This window comes from Sabethes cyaneus, chromosome 3, assembly GCF_943734655.1.
Source record: "Sabethes cyaneus chromosome 3, idSabCyanKW18_F2, whole genome shotgun sequence".
In the NCBI taxonomy this organism is placed as follows: Eukaryota; Metazoa; Arthropoda; class Insecta; order Diptera; family Culicidae; genus Sabethes; species Sabethes cyaneus.
In genome coordinates, this window is record NC_071355.1 from 157,758,912 (window position 1) to 157,776,316 (window position 17,405).

At 40.7% G+C, this 17,405-nt stretch overlaps 1 protein-coding gene across 1 annotated transcript; it reads left to right on the plus strand.

Moving 5' to 3' along the window:
- The first annotated feature begins 310 nt into the window (after positions 1-310).
- On the plus strand, positions 311-1,446 carry LOC128740316 (uncharacterized). The gene is made up of 3 exons (XM_053835854.1): positions 311-401; positions 468-1,345; positions 1,402-1,446. The coding sequence occupies exons 1-3, from the start codon at positions 311-313 to the stop codon at positions 1,444-1,446; spliced, it is 1,014 nt and encodes a 337-aa protein (XP_053691829.1).
- The last annotated feature ends 15,959 nt before the right edge of the window (positions 1,447-17,405 follow it).

The following is a 17,405-nucleotide window of genomic DNA, read 5'->3' on the forward strand; positions in this document are numbered from 1 at the left end:
CCCGTTTGCATTGTGTCCAAGTCCTAACTTACTCTACCTGCGTAGTTTTTTATGTTGGTGAGTCATGTGTAGAAAATTTCTCGATCGATTAGTGCAAATATATTTAAAATCGATCAGCAAATCACAGAGTTATTTGCGCTTAAAAGTGATCAATTTTTCGTTACGCCCGCATTGACACCCTGGCTTGAAAAATCTATTTTATACACGCTAGAGCGTTACCATCAGCGATCAAGTAGTCATTTGTTGATTCTACTAAACAGTTTCCACAACTCTAAAATCAATAAACAGTATCCTGAATTACACAACAAAAATGCCAATCGTATTGGAAACATCCGAAGCAAAAAGCTGCGCCTCGTTTAACATTCTGGAAGCACTGTTCGGTGCAGAGAAACATGCTGATGGTATTGCTTTGAACCTAATCAACCGATTCATTCCAATAATTACAATGTAAACCTACAACTTCTCAGCAGAAGAATCAGAATCTAAAATCACCACGTCAAAAGTAAGTCAAGGTCAGGATACGATCGACCAGTCACTTTCGAAGCAGGAAGCATCCAGCTTATGGTCAACCGAAAGGAGTAGTTCCATTCGGTCAAAAGTTCGGCGTGTTTCCAGTTTGCAACGTGATTCTCTTATGATCCAAAATCTTCGGAAGATTAGCGCAAAACCGTTTGATTCTCCAAGTATTATAACCCTATCTCTGAAGTCTAGTTTCCCGGATCCGAAAGTTCTTGAACAACTGCAAAGTAAACATCAGAAAATGTTGGAGGACTTTAATACTCACATGGAAAACGTTTTCTCCAAACTGTTGAAATTTGGATCGATGACAGTTGATAAAACTAGAAAACCAATAACTCAAGAATCCGTTGAACTTCTTCTCAATCAGATAAGCGGTGTAAGAGTTGCCCTGTCGAGGCAGCGTCAAAAGCTAATCGGAACATTTCGACAGCTGGAGATTTTGAATCGATTGGACTCGGAGCTGGATCTGCAGATTCAAAACATTCGTCTCGAGGAGTTGCACGATCTACAGGTCGAGGTAGCTCGCACCGGCGAGAAGATTGACGAAACCAACAAGCAAATGGCCAAAGCTCGGACGCAGTACGAAAGTGACATTTCGAAAGCGGCTCACGTGCGGGAGAAATGGTTTGCGTTTCAAAACAAAATTCTTAGCAAGTTGGATGATTTGTCTGAGATGGAACGTCGAATGCGGGAAAATCGTGCAATGTTGTGTGAATTGCTGCATCGGAAGCAAGCGTTACGCGAGGAACGTTTGCAGTTGAAGAGACGCTGCAGGATTATCGATAATAAACCCTTGCTGAGGAAGTATGATCAAGTAGTTGACACGGTGAGCTCATAACATGCCATAATGAACATGAGATAATCTTTTTAATCTTTCTTCAGATTCAAGTTATCGAGCAGTACAAAAAGAAATTCAATAGTCTTTAGTGGGCATAAGCTCTAAGGCATAAGATTCTTTGTCATTCATCAATTCCAAAAGCTACTGTTCTATTCAAAAGAAAAAAAGAAAATGCCGAAATGAGCAGATCAATCAATCTTATGGTTTCATTCAGTTTCCATTGTCAGAACGATTCTATCTTAATTAGGGCATCTTTAGGATCGCTCCCAACAACAGTTCGGTTGCTCGCTACGTTTCTCATGCGGAATCGCTTCGAATTAGATCACAATTATGGGTGCTCGACTCAATGGAGGGTGAAAATTGCACTTTCAACACGTTTTGCCTTTTCCCCTTGAAAATGCGAGCATTTTCTTTTTTGTTCGAAAATCCAGCAAAACGTGCCCAGTCACTGTCGGTCACCGACTATCCACCCACCGCAACACAAGTAGGTAGCATTTGAGCGATGGTTCGCTTCGAAAGTAGAATCAAAACAAAGAAAACGAGTCTGAGGTTCGTCATACAATGCCGATAAATATCAGTGGAACTATTTATCAGGATGTACTTCGGAAGAAAGCAGGAAATCGAAAATGCTGACCCACTGCGATTGGAAATCGAGATAAGTTCCGTTTACTTTTCATCAATTATTCGATTACTAATGTTTTACTTGAATGAGGTGCAATTTTTAAATAAATTTGATCACCATGTGACTCCACCAAAATATTCAAATAAGGAATGAATATTCTTCCTGCGGTTCTGCATGCGGTGTTGCCCATGTGACGCCAAAACTCCGTGTAAATGTAGAGCCGCGTGTGTCGCTAATGGTCCCGATATATAACAATCAACACATGTATAGAAAACGAGAAGCTACCATTATTACTCTTTCCATATGTAGCCTGGCTCGAACGCCATTCACATACATACACGAAACTAGCGCTCACAAATACATATTTAGCAAAAGCGGTCCTTCACTGATTGAGGAGAGGAAACTCGGTGGGGGAGTGGAGCTGAAGTATACAATTTCTTAATTGTGTTATTTCAAACAAAGAACCGAGAGAGAAGAAAATGAAAAATACCTTTAAAGAAAGCACACCCAAGCAGCCACTGCTGCCCGGGTGGCGCGAGCATGTCGGGGGATGGTGAATGATGAGGATATGTCATGGTTTTATGGAATCCATGAGCGTGGAATCAAAGACAGGAAGGGACGTTGCCGTCCGGGCTGAATGCTGCTTGCTTGGCTAATACTCGAGAAAATGCTTTTCGTTTTTAACGAGTACCTACTGTGCGGATGAGTTCTAACTTGCTGCTTTTTGTTACTCTTTCTACGCTTCTCTGTTGTCCGGCTTTCGGAAGATTATGGTTTTCACTTATATTTCACTGTTTGCTATTCGCATTTCTTCTATCATCTTTTCTGTCTCATTTTTTGTTGTTATTTTCTTCGGTTTTTTACATTTACCTCTTCCACACTTTCTTTCTTTCCTATTTTTTTACTTTTTTTTAGTTGTTCATCCATTATCCATAGTCTTTTCTCAATGTTATTTTTCTACTTTTCGACTTACTTTTTTCAATTTTAGTTCCAGTTTTTCATTTTCTGCCATCTCTAGTTTAGGTTGTTTATTTGATATAGTATTTTTTGATTTTTTTATTTTTAAATACCAATCTGTGTTTAGTGTCAAAAAGCGCCAGATTTGATTGATTAGTAAGTAATTTATTCTACAGAGTTGCTTTATCTTTATTTTGACTTAATTTTTCTGATCTGACCTTTGCGTGTTAACCCAATTGTAGCTTTTAGCGTAATCAAAAAAATTAAGCAATTAGAACTCTGCCATAGCACCTTTCCAGTATACTTTTTAAATCAACATTGTCGTCGCTTCCTGTTTCTCCTACTCCCTCAAGGCACTCGCATGGTCCATGGCTTAGCAAATAATCCATATTGATTTTTTTCTTTTTCAACCTCAAACTACTGCACTTATCACTCCGTCGGCCCTTCACGCCAGCCACATCACCGAACGACCGAGGTGAGGGTGGGAATCATTTTTTCTCATCCAGCGCATTTTCCAATCTATTCTGCTATTTTATGTGTCTATGAGTCCTGCAGAGGAAGCATCTCAGTAGGCGACGCCGGCCGTAGTGGCAGTACCAACAACAACGAAAGGGACCTACGTAGAGGCTAAGGAAAAATAATGATAATCAGGTTCGATCGCTTTCCGTTTTCCACCCACCTCGCCAAGCATCGGCCAAGTATGGTATGGTACCGCTAATGCAGCTCTGTTTCTTCCACCCTGATCAGAGTGTCCACAGGCTGAAGTGAAAGAGAAAAAGAGCCCCAGGATGGGCGCGCAAAAGAAAATAATTTCTCATCCTCCCTATGTTTACTCGGCAGCATCTCGAGTCGAGCGTGTATTTTTCTCTGGCCGTCGTCCTTCGCCGTCGTCGTCATCGTCTAGTTTTTTTTTTCAAAGCTCCTCGCGCCTTGCAGCACCCTTCTCCACTCTTGCAACCTTATTGCTTATTTATAATTTATTACTTTTTTCACCCCACCCGCTTTACCTCGCACTTATTTTACCCACGCTTGCTAGTAGTGGTGAGCTTCGTTGCTCGACCCTAGTGTTTTTTTCGTTATATTATTTCTGGCTATATTTTTTTTATATCCCCTTGCTTCCTGTAGAGCAACCCGGCTACAGAATCTTCGTCAATTATAATTAAAAATATAAAAAAGGGAAAAGATGGTTATGATGATAGCACAGTCGAGACGTCCAGGTATGATATTAGAGTGCCGTTAGATTTGGAGGGAAAAAATATTCGTTTTGGTAAACAGTTCTATATGTATCGAAACTGTATTGATTATTATTTTTATTTGTTCTATTTTCTCACTACCAACTTGTATTTTTATTTTTTGCATTTGATTCGAAATATTTTATTCTAAATTATTTTTGAATTCATTGATTTATCTAAAGTTTCATATGACTTGTACAGTGTTCGTTACCTTGCTTGTTGTTTAAACAGAGATCTTTAATTGATCGATGTTAAGTCAGACCGAACCAAGTGACAAAATTGTGATTTCGAGAAAACGAAGTCAATGTTTGCAGCTATCAGTAGTCCGAAATCATCTCAAATCTCTGGGTTGTGTGCAACATTTCTATAATCTAACTAGAGCAAAATGTAGGTTAGGAAATCGTTCATCATTTACTGTCATTAACTCATTTTTTTAAATTTTGTGACTTGGTCCGTTCTGACTTAACACCGACCAATTAGCGTATGGTATCTGTTTCGCATTGATGATTTTCTAACACGATTAACCTCATTTTCTGTTATTTCAACCCAAGGAAAAAAGAAAAAACGAAAAAGATGGACGAAAAGAAACAAAATTTTGTCTTCTTAATGTGTTGGTCGGGTAGAGTTTTATTTACAAAGCCCAAAAGTTTCAAAAGTCTGTTCCAAACACCAACAAAAATAATAATAATACATGTTGTTCAAATTTGTTCTTTAGTTTGTGAGCTAAAGATACATAAAGCTTGAAATACGTATTTTTACTGGAGTGGAGTCTTTGCGTCGAGTTTGTTCCGCGAGTCACTAGAATATTTAGAAGAATATTTGCTAGAAACCGGAAATTATATTCTCTCGCAAATCGCAAATTGCAATGACCGTTGCATTGCCGTAGCGGTTAGGACTTTTTCTGACGTTAGAGAATTATTTTGGTTTAAAATGCACATAATTCAGTTTGTGATTCAAATTAAATATAATTTTTGAGCGCTTTCGGAAAACCTTTCGTGTGAATGATGTAATATATTTGAATCTAACACAAATGTTTCATTACACAAATATTCCATAGGAACGCGTATTTCGATTGTTATGTAAATTCTTGAATGGTTTCGTGAAATTACGACACTCTTCTCCTGCCGTATCAAGAACTTCTCTCCATTGTACTTGGTGCTGAGCACCTCGTTGCCAATTCGATGGCCATGAAGAGAACATACACACTCGCCTCGTGGTTCATACGCCAGCTACGCTCTCTGTTTTCCTTTTCTACTCCACTACGACTTGAATACTGTATAGACCAGCGGTTCCCAACCTTTTTTTGGTTCGCGTACCCCCTGACGGATTTCCCTATACTATTCTGCAGCGAACTAAAGTTTTGGCGAACCCCTGGGGGTTCGCGAACCCCCATTTGGGAACCGCTGGTATAGACAAATCAATAGAACATCCATAGGAAACCTCTTTTGACAGTTCCTTTGCGAAATGATCACTTTTAATGCAACGCTTGTAGCCAACCAGTATTCTGTGGGTTGTCCCATAGTAGATGCCTTAAGAAGGCATACCTAATAAGCCACGTTTCCAGTGTTTTTAGCACTTGCCTCTTGAAAGCTTCGAAGACTCGAGGGTCCTCCTCGGGCATTGTCCACGTTTCATGCCCGTAAAGCACAACCGGTCTTTAAGCGCTTTATACATAGAATAACATGGTACGGGGGCTTAGTCTGTTCGACTGCAATTACTTGTAAAGCACATAGGAAGCAAAAAGTTCGCCTTCGAATTTTACGGCTGGTATCATTGTGCGCCGTTACCAGTGACTCAAGGTACACAAAATCTTCAACTAGCTAAAACTCATCGCTGTCGTTTGTTACAATGCTGCCTAAGCAGCGTCGGTCGATCTCGGTTTCATTAAACAAAAAAAAGCAAAGCCTTGAGCTTAAACCTCCTTTCTCAGACTTGATTCTTAGGGGGGCTCCGTAGCCGCAAGGTCTGCTTTGACAAGCGAGTGGTCATGGGTTCGAATGTTAGTAGGATCAGGCCATTCGATGTCAAGTGACTTTAGCATCGGTTTATACTCAGGCCCCTCATTACCCTTCCTTCATGCTGAATTCTATATGACCCTCATAAAAGCACTCTTGTTAGTTGAAAAAGTCACCCTTATAGTTAAATGTAATGGTCAACCTCGCCAGAGATGGCTGTAATTGGAGACACTACTGGCATTGAGGAGCAAGGTGGGTAAAGTAGATCTAGCATTGAAGGTAGGGTAAACTCCTAGGCTTTGCTTTTTTTAATTGATGAACGGATGATGGTGGACTCTGATAGTCACGGCTTTTTGGAAGGATCTGCCGCAGTGTAAAGATTTAGTCCATCGTTGACCGTCCTTTAAAGTAGCCTTATAACTTTCCACAAATTTATTAGCAATCGGTGAGAGTCAACGGAAGATAATTTGGGAGAGCACCTAAGAATAGTATTGCTTCCTGTACCTTTCAATCACCTCACGATCGTTCTTCAAAATACTTCTTTCCATTCTTAACCCGTTTCTGATAAAACTGTTTCCTGAGAAAGTTCCAGAATCCAGATTCCAGGAAGCACTTTTTTCGCCGGAAAATATGGGCTTTCTGCTGAAATTTTTCTGTCTACGTCTTTCCACTTTCTGACGAATGGCACTGCTCATTTTTTCTATTCGAACAATGTTTTTGTTATCCATAACCCTCCTACGTTCAAACCAATCGTTTCGCTGGTACCGTTTCATGTACCCCAGCGACTGTTAATGATTTTGATAGCGTTTCAACTTTCAACAGTCTTTGAGTAACGATCCTTCGTTGAGCTCATCCTCTTCCGTCGGTGCAGTGAATCGACAGGTCGACAATGAATACAAGTGATTTTTGGCGTCGAATGCTAGCGTAGGTACCGTTCTGATTTAAACTTAAAACAGTCTCAAACTTCGAACACTCAGAAGAAAATGCTCATTAGCATCGCTAATATTAATATTGTTTTGAAACGATGGTTTTTACAATTGATGGAGGGACGGTAGGGGAAAGTAATGAAATTTTTTTTGGGAAAGGAAGTTGTCGTTGTGAGCGTAGCTACCTATTACCCCCCCCCCCCCCCTTCCTTTCCACTCTTTCCCTGCCTTTCTCAAAAAAAATTTTATTACTTTCCCCTACCGTCCCTCCATCAATTGTAAAAACCATCGTTTAAAAAAAAATATTGATATTAATGCCTGACCGCATTTCAAGGTCAAAGACTAAAACACGAGTTTGGTCAATCGCTAATATGATAAAATATTATGCTTATTGTATACCACCAGGTAGAGCACATTGTAATGAACACGGTGGTACATAATAAGCATAATATTTTATCGTATTAGCGATACTAACGAGCATTTTATTTCAAGTGTTCGAAGTTTGAGACTTTTCTAAGTTTCAATCAGAACGGCACATTGTGCCCGTTGTTCTTCAGGTAGTGCTCCGAGTCAATGTTAGTGCTTCGAGAAGATCTGACGTCAATGATATCTTAATAATCAGTCAAAACGTGGTCGATCTGTGTTTCTATCTGACTCAATAATTCAGTTTGTACTCCGCTAAATACTGTCCGCAGCACTTTCCGCTTGAACACGACAATGGCGCGTATGTCCTCCGTAAGTAGCGTCCCGGCTTCAACTCCGTAAAGAACTACCGATCTAATAATGGTTTTGTACATTGTCAGTTTTGTACGACGGCGATCGTAGCTTCTTGATCGTAGCGTTTTGCGTCGTAAAGTTTCTGGCTAGAAGTTGGCTACCCTTGGTAAAAATTGTGCCTCTCATTTTGATACCCGCTCGTCGGCTCTCCCCCTCAAGAGCGATGTTAAACAGCATGCCGTCTCCTTGTCTCAACCTCGCTGCGTCTCGAAGGGACTCGAGAATGTCTTCGAGATGCGCACGAAGCGCACAACTCTGATCCGTTCCATCAGTTTTTCCGGAAAACAATGGGTCCTACCCAGTAAACATCAGAGTAACGAATGAGTTATATGTACCTATATATATGCCCTGCAAAATCGTATCTGATGCACAAAACTAGCAAATGCGTACTAATTTGGAGGCCATATACGTACTACAAAATATACATTAACAATTCAACTTTATAAGTCTTTGAATGCGATAAGATCCGACTCAAAGCGATTAGTTTTATAATGTTATACAATTCTCGTAGTCGTAGGTCAATCACTTGCTATCGTCAAATACGACAGAATATAAACTTGTGTGCATTTCATTCGGCTATATTTACGATCCTGAATTTATTAAACGTCAGTAACGATAATTTTCGTACATTGACATACGAGTTGGTATTTGCTGGGTATTCTGTAAGCCACGTCGATTGTCACTTTACTCGACTGGTCTACTTTTGGTATTACGTAAGTCACAAGCGACACGATTTGGTCGCGTTTGAGTCGACCGCTAAAAAATCAGTGACTCAACCGTCAACAAGTGTCGAGTGAGCTTGTTTTATTTTGGTGGTGCATTGAGCCGCTACGCTGCCCGTTTTCGCCACACTCGACCTTCGGCAGTGACTTACTCGAGTCTAGTAGCTCTACTTACAAAATAGGGCCCTATGTTCTTGCATTATCTGCCAAATAGGTGATCTCGATCGACTGTATCGAATGCTGCTTTGAAAACAATAAAGATGTGATTCGTGGGCACGTTGTGCTTCCGACATTTCTGCAAGATCTATCTGATAGTAAAAATCTGGTCCGTAGTTGCCCGAGCCACCAGGAAGCCTGCCTGACAATTCCCCACCATTTTTAACTGATGAGCCGTATACATTCATGCTTCAAAGCATCGCTGAATATACGAATATCGTGTGCAACGCAAAAGTGCGAAATCAAACAGTCTGTTGCTCCTAAAGCAACTAACACTACTTTAAACTTTTCATAGTGATTCTATTTTGGACACTTTCAGGCATCATCCGTTCATCCGATACCAGCTAAATGGACCATGTTCAATGTATAATATTCAACTTCTTAGCGAATTCCGATATTCACAATGAGGGTATATTTGTGATAACATCAAATGTCGATAGATGCATTATCATCGAAACAGCCGAATAGTGTGTGTTCATGAGGGATATTCATCGGTTCAAATAATCATTTTTTCACGAATTCTCCAACCACTACTCGTCCCTATCACATGTCAGGTTTCGGTCAGGTTGGGAACATATACACTGATTTTTTCCGGTTTTCAAATTCCAATCATGAAAATATCTGGAGGGGGTTTGCAGAATTCTGTAGGGGGCCTGGTCCCCTAGGCACCCCCTCTAGCTACGCCAATGCTGATTTACCGAAATTAAAGATACATTGTCCATTGTTGAAAAAAAATAGTGCACATTTGAAAACACTTATCGAAGTGGAGCTATCGACTGTTTATGATTCCAAACTTTATGTTTTCGGCAGGACAGTCATACGGCAAAGCAAAACGACACTTATTTATTCTATGCCCGACGTTTCGATGTATTTAACATCTTTCTCAAGGAGTTCTACAACATAAAATAACATAGTTAGCATCATTTCTAAGATATAACAATAGAACGTCATACAGAACCACGTATCGTATTTTGTCTGGTGGCTTCTGTAGAAGGTTTGAACTAGTCACATTGATAAGTAATACTAGCATTAACCGAGCTTAAAATATAATAATGTTGAATACAAAATTATTATTAAATCGATTTGTGCATAATGCAACGAACAAATTCAAAACTCACTGTATTCGAACGAAATTCTTGCGGATCGTTTTAACATACACCCTGGCTGAATCGGTACATTATTTGGCTATGGCTACTGTGATGGTTGAATATTCTGTGTAAAGGGGTGTTGTGTATTGATGCTGTTGCTTGCTATTGCGGACGATATTTGGCGGAGTACAAACTGAAAGCGGAGAGTGGCGGAGGCGTATGAATCACGAGCTACAGGCACTGCTTGGGGAGACTCCCATCGTACATCTAGCGAAAGTTAGCAGGCTACGGTGGGCCGGACACGTCGTAAGGTTGCCGGACGACTGTGCGACGAAAATAGTCCTCTTCAACAACCCCACCGGCACCAGGAACAGGGGGGCCCAACGTGCACGATGGCTCGACCAGGTCGAGAGCGATTTGCGACTTCTGAGACGACTAGCAAATTAGCGACGAGTGGCCCAAGACCGAGTTGAATGGAGACGAGTGCTTGAAACAGCACGAGCCACCCCGGCTCTATGCTGCTGAAGAAGAAGAAGAGAAAATCTGAAAATTTCATTTGAAGTTTTCTATGAAAGTATGAAACTAACATTTAAAAAAAAATATTTTCGTTCATAAATTTAATAACCATGCCCGCGACAAAACTCCATGATATTCTTTGGCCTTTCAGTCGATTTTGTACGATAATTCTGTAAAATTTCCTAGCATTTTTGAAAACAAAACGCGGTATTAATTTATTTTAGTCACGAAAACTTAGCTAATACTAAGGCAATTTCATACATAACTACCTTACGTAACGTTACGTTTATATTCGCTTATTTTAAAATCTAAAAGTGAAAGTCTAATAAACTATATTTTCTTCTTCTTTCAGGTACATTTTATTAACTGGTTTCGTTCACGGTAAGAATTCTAAAAATTAGAAAACAGGGCATCAGAATTTTTGTATAGAAAATTCTACAAGGTTTAAACGTTTGTTAGATACTTAACATTATCATTAACTGCCACAGCTCGATACGATCGACTGTATCGAATGCAGCCCTGCACTCCGTGAAAATAAGATGCGTGTGTACCTCCGATATTTCTGGAGGATTAAAAAATTGATCCGTAGTAGTACGAGCCCCCATAAAGCCTATCTGGTACTGTCCTACATCCTGTCCTTATTGAGCCGCCCAGTTGGCTTTGAGGTACGATGCTGGTCTAACAAGCCAGTCGTCGTATGTTCGAATCTCGGCTAGGCGGTGCTGCTAGGTAGAGTCCGGTAAACCCGTGCGGTCACAAAGAGCTTCGCGCTTCAGGGGGCCTCGCGGTTGGTGATGATTGGAGAAAATGTTAAAAATTGTAGTGGACAATCCTTGGCTGTATACAACACAATGGGCTGTTCAGAAATATTTGCATGATTTCGATTATTTTCTTTCCTCCTTTATTAAAATGCAGAGTGTAAAGTGTTAAAAATAAAGCTATGAAATTAAGCCTCGCTGCTTTACAAAGTCTCATTATATAATTGCCAGAGGACTCGACTCTGCTGGTACGCTGATTCGAGTATTCTATTAGATGGGCACTTAGCTCTTTTGTATCAATAAAATCATCAGATCCGGATGGTATTATTCCTACTTTCTCACAGAAAATGGATAGCGTTATAAAATCCGAGCTCCTGGTTTCACTTTGGGACACATCCCGGAGAATTGTCGGAAAGTAGGCAGATACCTAAAGGCATACCTAAGGCAGATAAGAGAGAAAATCTTACCTAAGTCTTTCAGTCCAATAAGTCTGACATCAACGCTTCTCAAGTTGATGGAGAAAATCGTGGATAACTGTATCCGCAACGAGTTTTTAAAAAAAACTGTATTGTATGGAAATCAACATGCATACCAACACGGTAAATCTCCAGAAACCGAATTGCACTATATGCTGAAGTTAATCGAAAAATCGCTCAAATATTAAGAAACGGTATTTTGTGCTTTCCTTGATATTGAAGGCGCTTTCGAAATCACGCCCTTCCCCTTAATTATTATGGTTGTAGTGTTATCGTGTGTGGCTCTCTTTCAAAGCGAAATCGACCACACTGCAATGAACTAGATTCTAAAAATATTCGAGCAGAGTAATCATAGCATCATTGGGAGAGACGTCGCTTACGATTTTGACGACGAAAGGAAGTCCACTAGTAGTTCTCTGCTTCTTGCTTTGATCACTGGTGGCCGACGCATTCCTTCACAAGCTATCGCAGCTTGGTTATGAGACTATTGCTTGCGCCGCCAAAGGAAAGTCTGACGCAGTGCAGCTAGGAGCTATAAACACTACCATGTTATGATGTTTACAAGGGTGGCTTAATATAAACGACACAAAAATAGTGGTTATACCATTCACTTGGCAAAAAAAAACATATTGTTACTCCCCTATACTCCTCGCAATAATTCTATATAAAAAAACTGAACTTGGTTGCACACCTAGATTATGCTGTTAAGAAAGCACCTGGTTGGAATCAAATACAGGGTTGTAGACTAAACAGTTAAACAGTGAACTACGCACAATCAGAAGGCTTCTAACTGGACACAGTCCCGATCTTTACTATTTAAAGTATATTGGATGATGCAGACATCTGCCCCTTTTGTTACTCTGAACTTGAAAGTTCTGCGCATCTGCTCTGCAATTGCAAGTTTCCTTCTCACTCCATACCGAGTATAATAAATCTCCCGAAAGGTCATTGATTTTATTAGCCATGTAGAACCGAATTGGGGCACATGATTACAACTATCTAGCCCAACTTCATCAATGGGTTTTAACAGTACATAATCCATGACAGCAATCGAAACCTGTTCCAAAAGACGATCTTTAAGACTGTCACAGTGACGTTTTAAGCCAATTCCCTTCCCTTCGTGTCATTAGCCCGGAATAGTTATTCCAGCTTCTCACGATATCTGTCCTCCTTCTGGCGCTTTTCCTCTTCAGCATCATGGTCACCTCATTCCGCGGTCGTCGATACTTGGCGAAATTCTCTCTCGTGAATATGCTTAGATAGTGTTTCCTTGCTCTTTTTTTCCTCATCACTTCTTGGCATCCCCCGTCAACTCAATCATTTCTTGCGCTCGAGATTTCTTCACCTAGCACCACCGTTGGCTTAATTGACGGCCGAGCGTATCCTGCTCCATCCGTCTTCGAGGGTCGAGGTACCTAGCTACACAGAGGAAGGTAGAGCTTCATCCAGTACGAGCGCGTAGTTCTGGGCAACTCGCGGGTTGCCCAATTGCCGAATGATTAACCGAGGAAGGTGGCTTTGACGCGAGCTGGTTAGTTTTGAGCGCACACGTGCTGCTAGTAGGTGATGATCCGATTCGATATCCGCACACCGTAGGAAGTATCGGTGGTCGATTTGGTTTAAGGTTCGTTGGTCAAGTGGCTTCTGATCACCAGGCCTCGGGAAGCTACAAAGTAGATCAACGTCATCGCCACTACAATTGATCAAAATAATGGTCACAGTGATCAAACTTTCCGACAAAAATAAAGTCATCGCTGAACGTTATCATTCTTGTCGGTTTGTAGGCTACGGCACTCGATCATCGGTCTAAACATTGCTTCCCTGCCCAACAGATTCACAATAACGGAGATAGCCGAAATATGACCAAAACACCTAAATGTATATTTCTGATGCTACATAATTCCATGACATGCCACTACTGATGCTTGTCTTGATATCAATCTGTCATAATTAGTTGGAGTCTTCATTCACATTTTTATACTAATTTGCCATTGTCAACTGTGGCACTGGGGTGTTAACCTGGGCACTGACATTTGTATCGACACTGACATCGTTGATCACGCATATTGTTATGTTTGTAACACTAATTGCTTTTTCGGGCTCACCAGTACTGCCCTGAATGTTCTCGCCGCACGGTTCTCGCACCAGCTGTATTTTAGGTCCAGATGTATAGTCTTTGTTTTGTGTAATAATTTTTTAGTGAGCGAGCTGCGACTTTTGTTTTTGTTGCAAACGATTAAGGATTAAGGCGCTTATAGTATTAGGTTTCTAGAAAGGTTCAGTTGGGGAAAATGAGGTTAAAGCTGCTTATGAACCCTGTTTCCACTTGCTCCGGGGTACCTTAAATGATATTATTTATATATTTATAACACTAATTAAACCTTGTTGGTTATTTTTATTACCTTAATATCGAATTACACTAGCGCGCAACTTTTACACGAGCTAAAAGTTTGGTAATTTATAATTGCATAAGTAAAATTCATGTATTTCCTTCTTCGTTCAGAGTTATGAGCTGCACGAACACATTGCAGCAAAATAAAAAAAGAACGCCAAACTCAACCAAGCCAATAAGGCAGTGCCAGGCACGATAGCACCACTTTAGACGACCCGTTTCAATAGCGGTTCAACTCTTTCCATCCAATCACCACCACACACTACTCCGGTCGTATCCGACATGAAGTGCATCAAAAAGGAAGAAACTCTTCTTTTGATGAAAATATCAGCCTTTCGAAGTTCCACTGCGATTCTAGCGTCTTGTATGCAGTATGACGACAACGAAGACGCTACCAGTACCCATTCACACATGTAAACTTTCTCCTGCATACAGCAATGATGCTCGGAACATCTCGGAAAAATCTAGCCGGTATGCTGGACTAACATCGTGCAAGTGCGCTACGTTACCGATGTAAGAGGATTTTCCACCCAGACCCTGATTCTCTCCAATCCGACCGATCAACCAGATTCTTGAGCATTCCATAATGATGTACGCTGTCTGTTCGGGAGAAAAAAGGTTTGTTCAGGCAAAGCCAATATATTCCAGCCTGCATCCTGCGCGAACGTGTGCATATTTATGCATAGCAGGCAGCAGTAGGCAAACTCATGCTGAAAGCGTCATTCTTTATTGATATTTTGCGTGGAACTTATCCCGGTGCACTACGGTTAGAATGATCAATGTCGGGCAGAGACTAATGATTTGAAATCAATATGAACTAGAAATCTCAAAACGGGGCAATTATTGTATAAAGTATAAAAACCTGTTTTTGACTTCTTCAAGTAACATGTTTTTGATGTCGTTCGGCTAGTAACTGCATGAAAAGAAAACAAATTTTTTGATAAGCTGCTTCCCGTCCGGAAAAATCAGCTTCCCTTTTGGGTTCACTAACAAACTATAATCCTGTACGGAAGCACCAACCGGCTTAGTGATTTTCTTTACATTTTCACATCATCTAACATCGTGAAAGGTTTTTTGAGGAATTTTTCAGTTGGCTGCTGGAAAATTTCCGGTTCCACTTTGAAGTTTGCATATTTGGTGAAAGGATTTCCTTCGTGTTTGTGGTTAGTTTGGATTTATGCTGTTAGATCAAAACAGCTTAGAATGCAGCCAATTTAATTGGATTCGAGCGAAGAAAAAACGAGCCCTGCATCGTCGGTTCATATCGTTCATATCGATCGATCCCTGATGGTTCGTAATTTTCTACCATTATGTCACCCATAATTAACCACAAATCATCCCCACAGTAAATGACAGCAATTAGATGTGGGGGATAGTGGACCTAAAAAGTACATTCATTACCTCAATGACAGCTTAATTAAATCACTTCCGAATCAATAAATCATTTAACCGGTCGGGGAAAAACCGCTTGTTGGTCTAATCACATCGTAACATATGCTCCCATTAGTGGATGGAAAACGACAACCCCCTCCTGCTCTCCTGCTCAGCCGAAAGTGCCGCTTCAAGGCGCCACACAGACAAGGGTCGCAAATGAGACATGAGTAGCTTATCTGTTTTATCTATAGCACGGTCCAGCGCGTATATGCATGCTAGTGATTCCATAGGCATGGCACGTAATAAACAAACCACCTTTTGCAGCTTTGGTCTCCCCGGCACAGACAGTGGGAAGGTAGAGAATATATGCGGGTAATGGTAACGGGAATGTTTGATAGAAAAAGACAGAAATCATAGCGAATATTAAGTATCATATTCTCGTTGATTTTGTTAGAATAGAGTTTCTCAAAGAAAAACTATTTAGAATGAAGGGGGAACTCGTCAAATATACTTTTGTTTATTGTAAGGTTAAAAAACAATTATACCCACTTTTATATTATGGGTCAGATTGCTATTGTTATGCATGCGAAGCATGCTTACTATCGGTTCATGCATTTCAAAATTTGTCCTGGATCAGGCTACCTCGAGGAACGTATGAGTACAGAAGGCACGTCTGCGAATGTTCACATCCAAAGCACCGAGAAGGCCAGCATAGCCGATGTAGGATGTTATTAGGTCGGGGACGAGGCACATTTTAGCGACGTCTCTCGTAACGCTTGGTGAATCAAAATGGATTAATTTGCAGTGATCAGCATAACGAGCAAGGTCGTTAATAGCCGGAAAAGAAACGGTGCAAGATGGCTGCCTTGAGGAACTCCGGACTGGGAACGAAGACGAAACATGAACTCCTATCTTTACACGCATATTCCGACCCGTCGGATACGAACGTAGCCAGGAGTGCAGGAGTCCAATCTCTCAAATTTAGCCAATGCGATTTCGTGATCCATTTTATCAAATGCAGTTTAAAGATCAGTGTAAATAGCGTCTACTTTTGAGTCATTTTCCATATGGCGAATTATAAAGGAAGTGAAAGCCATAAGATTGAACGCTTTGGGACGAAACCATGTTGTTATGACGACATATATGGTGCGCGGCAGATCCTCCAAAAGTGTCGCGAATTTTTAGGCCACCTATTATTCTATCGACCGTAAAGAGCTATAGCTAAAGGGTGGATGAAAACTGCTGTACCAGAAATCTGACTAGGCTGATTAAGGCCCTGTTTTGCTGACGATTTGGTTATTGTTGGAAGCACGTTCCAGATGGTTGCAAGGCCGTATGCTATACTGCGTTGTGAACAAGAGCAGGCTGGATTAGTTATGAATACGTCTAAAACCAAGTAGCTATTAGCAAGAGGAACCGAGCGCGATCGGTGACGAAGTCGAGATGTTAGACGAGTTTTGTATACTTCGGGTCGTTGGTGATATCGGACAATAACTGCATCCTAAAATTTGGTAAACTTTACCCCTGTACTAACTGTATTATGTACAAAACGTGGATAATGCTGACGTAGATCTCTACATTTACAGTTTTCGCTTTTCATGCTAGTAATTTTTACAGTTAACTCGTAAGGCCTGCACGGATTCCTTATCTTGCGAACTCGCACTCATATGGCATGTAGCGGAAAATTTTGATCGAATTTTTGGGCTCATCGTTCGTGGGTCAAAAAACATTCACAGCATCGTTTACGAGTTGATTGACATGAAATAAACTCTTTGCTCAATTTCCAACACAGAATGGGGCGCTTGCCAGAAAATGCCATAATTGGACTAAAGTTCAAGTCTCGAAGTGTATTTCAGAGTAGCAGTCTCAAACAAAGTAGTATTTAAGAAGGATTTTTTAACTAGAAAGCAATCAGCAATGTTGCATGGAAAATGAAATATGTAAAACACTCCTCCTTCTCCTTAATCGGGGTGGCTCGTACTGTATGGATAACTTGTCTCCACTCTACTCGGCCGTGGGCTTCTTGTCGCCATTTCT

Bases quoted from the DNA above. Each gene is read 5' to 3' on its own strand.
- LOC128740316 (XM_053835854.1), top strand. From the start codon at position 311: ATGCCAATCGTATTGGAAACATCCGAAGCAAAAAGCTGCGCCTCGTTT. The intron at 402-467 runs GTATTGCTTTGA...ACAACTTCTCAG, and splicing joins TGCAGAGAAACATGCTGATG to CAGAAGAATCAGAATCTAAA. The intron at 1,346-1,401 runs GTGAGCTCATAA...ATCTTTCTTCAG, and splicing joins ATGATCAAGTAGTTGACACG to ATTCAAGTTATCGAGCAGTA.